This window comes from Bombina bombina, chromosome 10 (assembly GCF_027579735.1).
Source record: "Bombina bombina isolate aBomBom1 chromosome 10, aBomBom1.pri, whole genome shotgun sequence".
NCBI lineage: Eukaryota > Metazoa > Chordata > Amphibia > Anura > Bombinatoridae > Bombina > Bombina bombina.
Genome location: NC_069508.1, coordinates 24,315,803 through 24,331,535, shown reverse-complemented (window position 1 = coordinate 24,331,535; position 15,733 = coordinate 24,315,803). Strand labels below are relative to the sequence as shown.

The 15,733-nt window shown below is 39.0% G+C and overlaps 1 protein-coding gene across 1 annotated transcript in view; it reads right to left on the bottom strand.

The window, feature by feature from the left end:
* Nucleotides 1-15,733, bottom strand: part of PLA2G4A (phospholipase A2 group IVA) — a 222,495-nt gene that overhangs the window by 111,672 nt on the left and 95,090 nt on the right. Inside the window, exons 7-10 of the mRNA XM_053693862.1 lie at nucleotides 13,077-13,218; nucleotides 9,917-10,053; nucleotides 4,255-4,477; nucleotides 3,370-3,484 (exon numbers count right to left, since the gene is read on the bottom strand). Coding sequence (XP_053549837.1) covers nucleotides 3,370-3,484; nucleotides 4,255-4,477; nucleotides 9,917-10,053; nucleotides 13,077-13,218 — 617 coding nt within the window. The remainder of the gene's footprint in view (nucleotides 1-3,369; nucleotides 3,485-4,254; nucleotides 4,478-9,916; nucleotides 10,054-13,076; nucleotides 13,219-15,733) is intronic.

Here is a 15,733-nt window from a genome sequence, read left to right as displayed (position 1 = left end):
ATATTTGCTATAAATTGTTTGGAAACCCAAACATATGAGATATTCCTAAAGTCAGGACAAAATAACAAATCTATTTTGAGGTATCTTAAGCTGCACTAGTTGTGTAGAAATTATTATTAAAAAAAAAAAAGGGAAAAAAATGTTTTTTAGTATTAAATTCCTATTTATTGTTATTTTATATTCCCATATAGGGTATCACTAGAAATCTCTGTCTGTCTGTTAAAAAACATACATAACATGTATGGACTTAACAAGAGAGTGGATAATTATGGAGCTTTTTTTATAAAGACTATTAACCAAGTGTTGCAGTCACACACTCATGTAGTGCATACTCTTTCCTGCCCCCAGTACACCCATCAATAACACACATGCATCCCTGATGATATTGAGAGCATCATCCCAAAACTTGTTGAGTGGTTCTTATCTTAATCCCTTAAAGCTGTTTGGAGTTTTGATGATTCATATACCCAAAAAAACATTTTAAACAACTTTCTAATTTACTTCAATTATCAAATGTGCTTTCTTTTCTTGGTATCCTTTGTTGAAAAGCACACCTACAAATTTTCTGCCCTTGTGGCATGTTTCATTGTATTCTTGGGAACATATCAGAATAAAAATGCATAGAATACTCATCGGTTAAACACATTTTTGTTATGTTTTCTTACAAAGCATTATTGGGCAAGCGATAGACAACGCATTTCTTGCAGTAAGGCCAGGAAAGGTCACATATACTGTTTAATATCTGCTCATATTTGCTGCGTATCTGTGAAGAAGATGGAAGGTATTTGGCTTTCATTCCTGTTATGTGTAGAGTTTGGTTTGCTAACTTTGAGTGCACTTTTGTTGTCGCTTTATAATTCATTCCACACCTGGCTTCTGCCTGTCACCATAACGTTTTCCTGCTGAAGGTCTCTATGTATTTATTGATTTGTTCGTATATGACCCTGACACAAACTATTTGTGCTCTTTGGATTCTTGAAGAATTGCTTGATTCAGAAAGAAGTGCACTCCTGTTTATGACCTGCCTGATATATTCCTATCTACTGTATCTGCAGTTTCCTTTTGCCTGGCTCCAGACCGAGTCTACTCAAGGTACCTCTGTATTACATCATGACATCTACACATCAAGACTCATTGGTGGGTAACCTCCAAAGCTAAATCCAGGGTCTTAGGTGCATTTCTAGCTAAACCCTCAACTCTCTACTGACAATAACTTCCCATGACAGTGTTATAGGTCTAAGGGTTATTTTGTGTGTGACTACAGGCTGTATAAATGTTCACAGAATGCAGAATTACCTGGTGTATAACTGTCACCTGTAGTGAGATTGCAGGTTATAAAACGTATCTTTTTATATACGATTGTAGACAATTAAACCAAGGTGTGGTGTCTGAGAACAACCAGGGAAGAATCTAATGAGAGTTTCATTGTGTTGGAGGCCATTAGGGCTTTAACCAGAGATCCTTTTTTAGACCTCCACTGTCCACCAGAGAACATATTGGGGACTATTTATCAAAGTGTCAACCGAAAATTCGCTGGAATTCTGCATTGTAATTGTTGCGAGATTGATCCGACCTAGTTATCAAAGCCTCAAGACCGGCAAATGTTGAAATTTGTGACGTAACACTATCTCACGATCTCAATCCAACGCAGATCGATGCTTACGTCATTACAGATGTTACGAATACACATTCGGATCTATTTGACACTTTTCCCCATTTATCTAATAGTTAACAGGTACGCTTGCGGCTATTCCGACGCATTATACCTGGTTTTCAATTTGCCACCCTTGAGGCCGCAGATGCCATAGACATCAATGGGAGTCTGAAAGCACCGAAAGCTTATGTTCGATGCTGCAATACAATGAAATATACCCCATTTATGTCTATGGTAGAAAACAAGTTACGTTTACACCTAACACCCTAACATAAACCCCGAGTCTAAACAACCCTAATATCGATCCAACCCAAATAAAATGTATTAACCCCTATTCTGCCACTCCCTGACACTGTCGCCACTAAATAAACTTATTAACCCCTAAACATCAGGCCTCCCACATCACAACCACTAAGTAAACCTATTAACCCCTAAACCGTGAGCCCTCCACATCGCCAAAAACTAAATGAAGCTATTAACCCCTAAACCTAACAATCCCTTACCTTTAAATTAAAATTACAACTTCCCTATCTTCAAATAAATTAAAACTTAGCTGTAGAATGAAAATAAACTAATTTTAAACTATTAATTAACCTACCCTAACTATTATACTACAAATAAATTAAACTACCAATTAAATAAACTAAATTACATTAAAAAACCTAACCCTACTAAAATTATTTAAATATACAATTAAACATTATTAGAAGTATTAAATTACAAAAAACCCCCACTAAGTTACAAAAAAAACAACCAAATTATCAAAAACATTTTTTTACACCTAATCTAATAGCCCTATCAAAATAAAAAAGCCCCCCAAAATAAAAAAAACATAGCCTACAACAAACTACCAATGGCCCTTAAAAGTGCCTTTTGTGGGGCATTGCCCCAAAGATATCAGCTCTTTTACCTGTAAAAAAAAAAAACACACCAAACACCCCCCAACAGTAAAACCCACTACCCAACCAACCCCCCCCCCCCAAATAAAAACCCTAACACTAAAAAAACCTAAGCTACCCATTGCCCTGAAAAGGGCATTTGTATGGGCATTGCCCTTAAAAGGGCATTTAGCTCTTTTACTTTGCCCAGACCCTAATCTAAAAATAAAACCCACCCCAAAAACCCTTAAATAAACCTAACACTATCCCCTGATGATTCACTTCCAGTTCTTGAAGTCCCGCTTGAAGGATCCATCCAGCCGGCGAAGTCATCATCCATGCGGCCTCTTCTATCTTCATCCTGTCGGCGCAGAGCTGGTCCATCCTGAAGACATCCAACGCGGAGCTCCTCTTCTTACGGTTCCCGCCATAAACTGAAGCTTCAATGCAAGGAACGCGATTCAATATGGCGTCCCTTGCATTCCTATTGTCTGATTTGAGTGTTAAATTCAAATCAGCAAATAGGAGGCGAGCTTCTAAAATCTTATTGGCTGTTCAAATCAGCCAATAGGATGAGAGCTATTGAAATTCTATTGGCTGATTTGAACAGCCAATAGAGTTTCAGTAGCTCTCATCATATTGGCTGATTTAAACAGCCAATAGGATTTTCACAATTTAATAAAAGATTCAAACTGAAAAATCTCATAAAATGACCTGCACACAAATCACATTTTCACAGTATCACATAACGTTGTATGATTTAGCAGGTTGTGGATTACGTGAGTTTGATTACATTTAGAATTATTTATAAACAAATGTAAAAAAAGGACAACATACCTGCAAACATCAGTTCTGAGACATCTGGCTTGACGTGTAAACATGTGAATAATGGCATGGGACATTGTCCATTGCATATTTTTTCCTGCATGTCACTAAGTTTACTGTGCATCCTCTGTAAAAATGAATATGGGTTACAAACATAATGTTTAACAATATAAGATAAAGATTTTGGTTTTCTTTAGCATATCATCCTATTTCTTTTTTTTTTTTTTTGCACATTCTAAGCCTACCTAAGTATGCTCTCATAGAAAGGGGCTAAGTTTCATCAAACAATACCAACAGAAAAAAGTACATCTGATGAAAGAAGTACCTTGAGCGTTTTTTTATTATTATTGTACATTCTATTTGAATCATGAAAGTCTGAGGTTTTGTGCTGTTTTTATGTCCCTTTTCCTGAGTAGACGGAATTCTCATATCAGACATGCTGTATAGTGTCAGTTGTTTATAGGTTTCCTCAGTATAAAGCAGTATTTTATTTTATTATTTGCTAATTGCTACTGGCACAACGCGTTTCGCACCTTTGATAATAGAAGTAAACTGGATTTATTTTAAATGCTACACTCATAAATTTGTACACTCTTTCAGAATCATGAAAGTTGACTTTTGACTTCCAAACCCCTTTAACATTTTAATTTAACTAAAGTAGCTAAAAATAACTATCAAGAAATAGAAATTATCTCTATCTATAGAAATATTGTTATTTATACGAGTCTCATTTCTTAAATTAAAGCTCATTGTCCCTTTTTTAGTCCTCCATAACACGTTAAAGAACTGCGCTTTACACATTAGCAGAGAACAGGCATGTCATAAATCATTTCACTGGAATGTAATATTCTGAGTTATTTAAACCACTGTACTATTAATATATAAAAATATACTCACATCCCCAATAAGGGTCTCTCCAATGAGCATAGCAAAAATATCTGTGAATGTGACCGGCTGTCCAGAGCTTTTCTTTTTCCATAAAGCTTCAATGTAACGTTTGACTCTTTGAGGTGTGAGTAGCAGAAGAGGGTTATAGCTAACGCTATGTTTTAATTCCTTATTTATCTCTTTAGGGCCTTTCTTTGGGAATTCTGGATGAGAATAGAGACTAGACATATACCTGTGTAGAAAGATGCACAGAAAAACAGAATCAGCAGTTTTTAATCACTCATGTTTTGCAGATACAGGTAGTATGGTCCCCGGAACACATGTTATTTGTGTTAAAGAGATAGTGATGCAGTTGCCCTGGTAACCAATGTATAAGAATGGAGAGAAGGCTGGTCCAAAACACTATTCCCACTGGGTCCAAATATATGATGACACTTGAATAAAAGATAGATAATGCCTTTACTTACCATTCCCCAGCTTTGCACAACCAACATTGTTATAATAATATACTTAATATACTAAATTTCTGCCTGTTTCTAAGCTCCTGCAGGGCATTTTTATGGCTTTTCACAGCGAGACACTGCTAGTTTATGTGTGCCCTATATATAACATTGTGCTCACTCCCATTGAGTTATTTATGAGTCAGCACAGATTGGCTAAAATGAAAGTCTGTAAATAGAACTGAGATAAGGGGGCAGTCTGCAGAGGCTTAGATACAAGGTAATTACAGACGTAAAAAGTATAATAAAATAAACAGTGTTGGTTATGCAAAACTGGGGAATGGGTAATAAAAGGATTATCTATCTTTTTAAACATTAACAATTTTGTAGTAGACTGTTCTTTTATATAGTTTATGACTTCCAACAATAAGTTTTCACAATCAAATAAAAAGTAAAATTACACTCAAATCTAGTCTGAACATGAGGCTACAGTAATTATACATTCATTTCCATTCTGCTTGAAAACAAAAGTCTGCAGATAAACAAAGATATTCTGAGTTTATAATTAGGAAAACAAGTGCTCTCATGTCTCATTTTTTGGGAGGTGTTTTTTTTTTTTAATAAACAAGAACAGTTTGCCCTTCAACCCTGATAAGAAAACATCACATATAAAAGGTATTGTATCTGTAGAGGCGGAGAAGTGGTTGAATATGTTGAAGCACAAGCAGAAACAAAGAATTGTACACTCCAAATTATTTGTTGGCAAAAGTGCCAATGTGTATTTGGATAGTTAACCAAGATCCTCTCTTTTCTTCTACATAAGTCAGGTCTGGACAGATATCGGTTTTTGGCAAAACCATAGTAAAAAAAATTTCCCAATACCTTTTTACTACTCTTGTGCCCATTCGCATCATTAAAAGACACCTGTGTATATTAATACCAGCCCCACGTACACAATGACCTAATGGATAAATCTGAAATAGTATAATATATCTCCTGTGATCCCTAACATACTAAACCATCTATTATATTAAACTCATGTCCATAAGATACAATGACACTAGTTTTTACATATATGGATGCTGTTTTTATCTGAAGACATAGCAAAGCCCTATCTAAGGTTCTTTACTAAATACCCTGCCGTTTGTGAGGACATCCCCAAAATCAGGAGTTCATCACAGAAAGGAGGTTGTTCCACACCCCCACCTACTGCGAGTGAAGAGGCACTTTTAAATCCTGTGTATTCCTGTATCCAGAGGAGAGTTTTACCGGACAACTCTGAGGATCCGGGCTGCCCAGTTTGCACTACGTTACAGTGCTATACTAAATGTGAGTGGATATTATCCAGCATTTGTTAACTGATATACCTTGCAGGATTACGCTATGTGGCACCTTTTCTATTATTTCTAGAACTACTCTGAAGTTGATGCCCTTTACCCTGAGGAGAGCTGCCTTACTGTGCTAATCCATACCAAAGTGTATTTGTATTCATATATGTATGGTATTAGCCCCACATACCGTGTAGTACAATACTATTACTGTTGTATCATTACATGGCTGTCTGTGTAATTTGGTTCTATATCTTGTTATTACACTGTATATATTGTTTCTGATATATTCATATATACACACTGATTCTGACCCCTTTTGATCCTTCTATGTTTTCTACTGAGGTGATAGCGCCCCTATGTACACTTTGTGAGTGTTTTCGATTTATACAAATAGGTTTTTATTGAATAGAAAAGGACGTGTGCTGTCTGTGTTGGAAATAACCAGATGCACCAACAACATTGTCCTGTGCAGAAAATCAAGGCAATGAGGTTGTGTAAAATATTTTCACTGACACACCAATACATATTTAAAGGGACAGTAAACACCTTGTAATTTAATTTTTTTTCTGCAGTCTTACATATCAACTGAGTCTGAACATAATTAGAACAAATTAACACCTAATTTGCTGCAATGGTTTTTTAATAGTCAAACTTCACTATCACTTTCCTAACTTGTAGAAGCCAATCAGGATGTGCGTCTGGAGCAAACAGGGTTTGCCACTGTCATTGTGCTAGCAAAATCTCCATTGTTTGGCGTCAGCAGAAAAGACAATATGTGTGACACGGTTAGGCTTGTGAAGCTGCCATGTGCTCCTTCAGTTTACAGGTTTGGGAAAACCACAGTTCCAGATAATAAAAGTAGAGAAAGAGAGGGACATATTTTATATTACAAGCTCACAGTGTTTACTGTCCCTTCAAAGGCACAATGTAAGGCAAAGAAATGTCAAAACGAATTCATTAGAGAATATTGTGATTGAACTAATGAACCTATCTTACTATGTGTTTAACTCCCACAAAGGGGTTAAAAACACACGTAGACACCTGCTTGTGTGTCCCAAGAACTGCATCTGCTGAGCAGGAAACCACAGATCAGCCAATCAGGAGCTGCAACTCATAAATCACAGTGGTTTCCTGCTTGAGACCCCAACCATGACTTTATCTCCTGCTGCCCTAGGCCAAAATATATATATGCCTCTTGTTATTGGCTCACCAGATATGCTCAGCTGTCTCCTAGTAGTGTGTCAAACACATTAGTTATATACTAGGAGCAATTATTATTATTATTTATAAAATATTTTACATGCTCTAACACAGTGTTTTTCAACCAGTGTGCCGTGGCACACTAGTGTGCCGTGAGAGATCCTCAGGTGTGCCACGGCAGACTGACAACAGTGTGACATATTTTTTAAACTTTGCTTGTTTTTTACTCCCAGTGCAGGGGTAGTTTGTAGGAGGCATGGCATAACAGCACAATACATACAGTGTGTGTGTGTTTGTATGTATGTGTATATATATAAGCTGTATTAGGCTACAATGTGTGATTTTTTAAAAATTTTGGGATGGTGGTGTGCCACAGGATTTTTTAATGTAAAAAAGTGTGCCACGGCAAAAAAAAGGTTAAAAATCACTGCTCTATCACATTAGCAAGTTTGCTTTTTACACTGCTATATCCTTTTAAAGGGACATCATGCCTATATGCTTAAGCACGTGAAAGTGATGCAGCATAGCTGTAAAAAGACTACATGAAAATATCACTTGGACATCTCTTATTTTAAAGTCAGCTTTTTACAGCTATGCTGCATCACTTTTATGTGCTTCAAGATTTAGGTATCATGTCCCTTTAAATACTTCACAAATAAATGTCTCAATGTTGGCGGATAGGGGTTAGAAGTAATACAATTAAATTGTTCTCTTTAAGTATTGGGCTTTGGTATGCAGACAGATATAATATAAAGAAGCAGGTGTGTGTACAGAAAGTGAAAAAATAAGGATATCTGATTTTCCTGCAAGCTCAACCTGTTCTAATGAGTGGTTGTTTCAAAGAACAATTTGTTTTCATATGCAAAAATAAACCCAAAAGAAGCAAATTCTCATACAATTTATGCAGCTTGTATAGAAAGTCATTGGAAACACATTAAGGGAAAAAAAAACATTTTTACAGTACACTAGTGTTTAAACATTTTAGTATTTAAAATGAAGAAAAATTAGCAGTCACTTTACAATCATCTGTTTAACTGCATTTACATTCAAATTAATCTGTCAAATCTGTTTAATCCTTAAAAAGTGCTTCTTTATTAATGTAAATTGACTGCTATGACACAATAAAGATTTTCCTGCATCATTAACACATTTTTCTCACTTCAGAAACCTACAATTTTCTGCTCAGACAGGTTATATATCTGATCGAGACCTGCCCATTAGAGAACACTAATTAGCAATCCTTTTTTGTCTAATGATCGCATCACTGCATACACTTTCTGTGTGCCAGATGAACACACCCAAATACCCAGCATGCATTGTTCTATTTGTTATCTGAATAATTAGCAAGACAGTTTGTCACTGTGTGCTAGTCATAAATGTCACGTTATCATAAACTTCTATAAACGACATTCATCAAAACGTTCTCTCTCTGCCACCAACTGTGCTTTAGAAAAGCATTTATCTCTGTTTGCTTTTCTCAGTCATTAGAAGTTACTAGTAGGAGGGGATAAGTAGCCTACATTCTATAATTAGTTTGTGAAAACTGTAGCTGTGGGAAAATGACTTCTGGCTATGTGATGGGGTGTCTGTAACAGAGGACAGCGCAATGACTCTTGTGTAAAACTGTCTAAATGGTGAAATAAATCAATATACTTAATACATCAATTCCACTTATCCTAGTGCTCCCTGCAGGGATTCCTGATAAACTATCTCATGAGCCAACACTGATATAGACCTTGCTCATAACAAGAGGTGTGGCAAAACCTTTAAATGGAACATTGTGTTTTTCCAATAGTCAAGATAGGCAACAGTGTATGCTGCAAAACTGAAGGGATATGAAACCCCCACAAATTATTTTGTGATTCAGACAGAACATACAATTACTTTTTTTTGTTTTAGTTTGCTTTGTTCCCATGTTATTCTTTGTTGAAGAGATACCTAGGTAAGTGTCTAGAGTACTACATGGCAGTAAATAGTGCTGATATTTAGGGGTTGATTTATCAAGCTGAGGCGGGCAGGGGAGCACATACACGTCCCTGTCCGCCGCAGCTCACCTCTGGTGGGCTGAATTCCGCTGCCAGAATTCAGCATTGCACACAAGCACTATGTTGTGCTTGTGTGCAACGCCACCCCCTGCTCATGCACAGCCAATCACGCACGGGCAGGAGCTGTCAATCTCCCAGGTCAGACGAGACCGGGGAGATTAAAAAATGCCACCTAAGATGTGACGAAAGGGTAGGGAAGCAGCGGTCTAATGACCGCTGCTTGTTAAATACGGTGACCCCTTAGTGCTCTTGAAAATGGATAACATTCTTGCAAAACTGCCATTTAGTTCACCAGGCACATGCATGCACCTTCAACAAAAGATACCAAGAGAAAAGAAAATTAGATAATAGAAGTAAAATAGAAAGTTTATTAAAATTTGGGGTTTTGTGTCCCTGTAAGAACGTTGACAATGCAACATGCAACACAGTGATTACTTGATCAGTCCAGAAGCTCATTTGCATGTGTCCCTAACTGACCACATCAAAAGAGTTTAGATAAAAATTATTCAAGAAGCAAAGACTGTGTCCATTAACTGTAAAACAAAGCTAATATATTTTGCAATGTAGTGATTTGTACTATGCAACTATCCATATAAAAATAACTCTAATAACCTCTTTAATACATTACTATCTGTACATGCACTGGGCTTTTTACCATGTAGAACCAGACAAGCCAGCGACGTATGTGACACAGTCTAAAACTCCTGATTCAAATAAAGCCTTCATGACGCCAGAGAAACCGACCATAGCTCGGAATCCCCCTCCCGATCCAAGGACGGCAATGACAGGTACCTACAGCCAAAGAAGAATATTGTTTATAAGATTTATAATGAATTCAGTAACTTAAGCATTCTGATCATTGTAAAAGGGCAAGGCCGGGCACAATGTAAAATTACATTCCAGGTTATAGTATTAGGACATGGGCACCCTGAAATGTAAACATATATATGCCAGGCTGTAGTGTAAATGTATATATATGCCAGACTGTAGTGTAAATTTATATATGCCAGGCAGTAGTGTAAATGTATATATATGCCAGGCTGTAGTGTAAACATATATATGCCAGGCTGTAGTGTAAATTTATATATGCCAGGCTGTAGTGTAAACATATATATGCCAGGCTGTAGTGTAAATTTATATATGCCAGGCTGTAGTGTAAACATATATATGCCAGGCTGTAGTGTAAATTTATATATGCCAGGCTGTAGTGTAAACATATATATGCCAGGCTGTAGTGTAAACATATATATGCCAGGCTGTAGTGTAAAGTCACAAGACAGGTTATAGCGTAAAGGTACATGCCAGGCTGTAGTGTAAAGTCACATGCCAGGCTGTAGTGTAAAGACAGATGCCAGGCTGTAGTGTAAAGTCACATGACAGGTTGTAGTGTAAATGTATATATGCCAGGCTGTAGTGTAAAGTCACATGACAGGTTGTAGTGTAAACGTATATATGCCAGGCTGTAGTGTAAAGTCACATGCCAGGCTGTAGTGTAAAGACAGATGCCAGGCTGTGGTGTAAAGGCAGATGCCAGGCTGTAGTGTAAAGACAGATGCCAGGCTGTAGAGTAAACATATATATGCCAGGCTGTAGAGTAAACGTATATATGCCAGGCTGTAGTGTAAAGACAGATGCCAGGCTGTGGTGTTAAGACAGATGCCAGGCTGTAGTGTAAAGACAGATGCCAGGCTGTGGTGTACAGACAGATGCCAGGCTGTGGTGTAAAGACAGATGCCAGGCTGTAGTGTACAGACAGATGCCAGGCTGTAGTGTACAGACAGATGCCAGGCTGTGGTGTAAAGACAGATGCCAGGCTGTAGAGTAAACATATATATGCCAGGTTGTAGTGTAAAGACAGATGCCAGGCTGTGGTGTACAGACAGATGCCAGGCTGTGGTGTAAAGACAGATGCCAGGCTGTAGTGTAAAGACAGATGCCAGGCTGTAGTGTAAAGACAGATGCCAGGCTGTGGTGTACAGACAGATGCCAGGCTGTAGTGTACAGACAGATGCCAGGCTGTAGTGTACAGACAGATGCCAGGCTGTAGTGTACAGACAGATGCCAGACTGTGGTGTAAAGACAGATGCCAGGCTGTAGAGTAAACATATATTTGCCAGGCTGTAGTGTAAAGACAGATGCCAGTCTGTAGTGTAAAGTCACATGACCGGTTATAGTGTAAAGGCACATGCCAGGCTGTAGAGTAAACATATATATGCCAGGCTGTAGTGTAAAGACAGATGCCAGGCTGTAGTGTAAAGACAGATGCCAGGCTGTAGTGTAAAGACAGATGCCAGGCTGTGGTGTAAAGACAGATGCCAGGCTGTAGTGTAAAGACAGATGCCAGGCTGTAGTGTAAAGACAGATGCCAGGCTGTAGTGTAAAGACAGATGCCAGGCTGTAGTGTAAAGACAGATGCCAGGCTGTAGTGTAAAGGCACATGCCAAGCTGTAGTGTAAAGACAGATGCCAGGCTGTAGTGTAAAGACAGATGCCAGGCTGTGGTGTAAAGACAGATGCCAGGCTGTAGAGTAAACGTATATATGCCAGTCTGTAGTGTAAAGACACATGCCAGGCTGTGGTGTAAAGACAGATGCCAGGCTGTAGTGTAAACGTATATATGCCAGGCTGTAGTGTAAAGACAGATGCCAGGCTGTAGTGTAAAGACAGATGCCAGGCTGTAGTGTAAAGGCAGATGCCAGGCTGTAGTGTAAAGACAGATGCCAGGCTGTAGTGTAAACGTATATATGCCAGTCTGTAGTGTAAAGACAGATGCCAGGCTGTAGTGTAAAGACACATGCCAGGCTGTGGTGTAAAGACATATGCCAGGCTGTAGTGTAAAGTCACATGCCAGGCTGTAGTGTAAAGACAGATGCCAGGCTGTAGTGTAAAGACAGATGCCAGTCTGTAGTGTAAAGGCACATGCCAGGCTGTGGTGTAAAGACAGATGCCAGGCTGTAGTGTAAAGGCACATGCCAGGCTGTAGTGTAAAGACAGATGCCAGGCTGTAGTGTAAAGACAGATGCCAGGCTGTAGTGTAAAGACAGATGCCAGGCTGTAGTGTAAAGACAGATGCCAGGCTGTGGTGTAAAGACAGATGCCAGGCTGTAGTGTAAAGACAGATGCCAGGCTGTAGTGTAAAGACAGATGCCAGGCTGTGGTGTAAAGACAGATGCCAGGCTGTAGTGTAAAGACACATGCCAGGCTGTAGTGTAAAGACAGATGCCAGGCTGTGGTGTAAAGACACATGTTAGGCTGTAGTGTAAAGGCAGATGCTAGGCTGTAGTGTAAAGACAGATGCCAGGCTGTAGAGTAAACGTATATATGCCAGGCTGTAGTGTAAAGGCACATGCCAGGCTGTAGTGTAAAGACAGATGCCAGGCTGTAGTGTAAACGTATATATGCCAGGCTGTAGTGTAAAGACAGATGCCAGGCTGTAGTGTAAAGACAGATGCCAGGCTGTAGAGTAAACGTATATATGCCAGGCTGTAGTGTAAAGGCACATGCCAGGCTGTAGTGTAAAGGCACATGCCAGGCTGTAGTCAAGGTGGCAGATTGTATAGTAAAACAACAGTAATTGGGCAGGCTGTAAATGAAAAGGACATTTTAGACTTTAGTGTAAAGTAGCATGAAATGGGAATGCAATAGATTAAAATGGGCATTTCTATATTGTGCAGAACAAATGGGCGAAGAGTTGTTTCTGAAAACACCCCAAATAAAAATGATATTCAAAAGCTAAAGCACTAGCCATTCTAAGGTACATATAATCAGATTTCACAACACCATAATTTTCTTTATGAGTTTTAAACTACGACCTACATCTCTCGATGGACATAAATCTTTGATTTTTTCAGGCCCCAAAAGTTTCTTTATTCCTTCGGCTACAAACGGTTTACGCTTTTGTCGGAAAAACTTTTCCTGATCGCAGAGAGCCATGCTGAATCTCAGGTCAGTTGATGAGCTGTCAAACACAAGACAAACACGTTAGTCAGATATCAACGACCATCGCATCCTACTATCATTTATACTAAAGTCACCAAAATGTTTTGAGATTAAAAGTATTCCTTGGAATTTTTCGGTGCAGAAACCACTGTCACGTGTAAAGTCAATGATGGTTATTCTGGATATGGGTTAGAAGGAAACTTCACCTTTCATACAATGAATACAGTTTGTTAAAATCAAACGGATTATGTTTTTACATCTTGAAAATAGATCATTTTGAAAGTAAAGTGAGGTTGGTGCCAAAAGCCATTAACGAATACTTAGGTTGGCCCATTGAACCACCCAAGTGCTGTACAGATTAACCCCTTAACGACCGAGGACGTGCAGGGTACGTCCTCAAAAAAAAGGCAGTTAATGCCTGAGAACGTACCCTGCACGTCCTCGGTGTGGAAAGCAGCTGGAAGCGATCCTGCTCGCTTCCAGCTGCTTTCCGGTTATTGCAGTGATGCCTCGATATGGAGGCATCCTGCAATAACCTTTGGTAGCCATCCGGTGCAGAGAGAGCCACTCTGTGGCCCTCTCTGCACCGGAGATCGGTGGCTCCCTGCTTTGTTGGGTGGGAGCCGGACCGGGAGGCGGGTGGCGGCCATCGATGGCCCTGGTTATGTGCAGGGGGGGCGGGATCGTGGGCGGGGACGAGCGGGGGGCGCGCACGGACGCGCGCGCGGTGCACGGGAGGGCGGGGGGGGGCGCGTGCACGGGGAGGGAGCGGGTGGGAACCGCTACACTACAGAAAATGAATTAATAAAAAATGTACAAATTTCTAAATAATAATAATACATTTAAAAAAAAAAAGATCAGCAAGGTGGTGGGGGATTGTCTGTGTGGGGGGGGGGAAGCTACACTACAGAAAAAAAGCCAAAAAAAAATAAAAAAAAAGCACTTTTTTTTGCAAACTGGGTACTGGCAGACAGCTGCCAGTACCCAAGATGGCCCCCAATGAGGCAGAGGGGAGGGTTAGAGAGCGGTTTTGGGGGGGATCAGGGAGGTTGGGGGCTAAGGGGGGGGATCCTACACCCTAGCATATGTAAATATGCTAAAAAAATTTTTTATTTTTTTTAAAAAACCCTTTATTTTAGTACTGGCAGACTTTCTGCCAGTACTTAAGATGGCGGGGACAATTGTGGGGTGGGGGAGGGAAGGGAGCTGTTTGGGAGGGATCAGGGGGTGGGATGTGTCAGGTGGGAGGCTGATCTCTACACTAAAGCTAAAATTAACCCTGCAAGCTCCCTACAAACTCCCTAATTAACCCCTTCACTGCTAGCCATAATACACGTGTGAGGCGCAGCAGGATTTAGCGGCCTTCTAATTACCAGAAAGCAACGCCAAAGTCATATATGTCTGCTATTTCTGAACAAAGGGGATCCCAGACAAGTATTTACAACCATTTGTGCCATAATTGCACAAGCTGTTTGTAAATTATTTCAGTGAGAAACCTAAAATTGTGAAAAATTTAACTTTTTTTTCAATTTGATCGCATTTGGCGGTGAAATGGTGGCATGAAATATACCAAAATGTGCCTAGATCAATACTTGGGGTTGTCTACTATACTACACTAAAGCTAAAATTAACCCTACAAGCTCCCTAAAAGCTCCCTAATTAACCCCTTAACTGCTGGGCATAATACACTTGTGGTGCGCAGTGGCATTTTAGCGGCCTTCTAATTACCAAAAAGCAACGCCAAAGCCATATATGTCTGCTATTTCTGAACAAAGGGGATCCCAGAGAAGAATTTACAACCATTTATGCCATAATTGCACAAGTTGTTTGTAAATAATTTCAGTGAGAAACCAAAAGTTTGTGAAAAAATTTGTGAAAAAGTGAACGATTTTTTGTATTTGATCGCATTTGGCGGTGAAATGGTGGTATGAAATATACCAAAATTGTCCTAGATCAATACTTTGGGATGTCTACTAAAAAAAAATATATACATGTCAAGGGATATTCAGGGATTCCTGAAAGATATTAGTGTTCTAATGTAACTAGCGCTAATTTTGGAAAAAAGTGGTTTGGAAATAGCAAAGTGCTACTTGTATTTATGGCCCTATAACTTGCACAAAAAGCAAAGAACATGTAAACATTGGGTATTTCTAAACTCAGGACAAAATTTTGAAACTATTTAGCATGGGTGTTTTTTGGTGGTTGTAGATATGTAACAGATTTTGGGGGTCAAAGTTAGAAAAAGTGTGTTTTTTCAATTTTTCCTCATATTTTATATTTTTTTTATAGTAAATTATAAGATATGATGAAAATAATGGTATCTTTAGAAAGTCCATTTAGTGGCGAGAAAAACGGTATATAATATGTGTGGGTACAGTAAATGAGTAAGAGGAAAATTACAGCTAAACACAAACACCTCAAAAAGGTAAAAATAGCCTTGGTCCCAAACGGACAGAAAATGGAAAAGTGCTGTGGTCATTAAGGGGTTAATAAGGGGGAGGGTAGTTTAGCAGCAGATCTGGAGAGAGCACCTG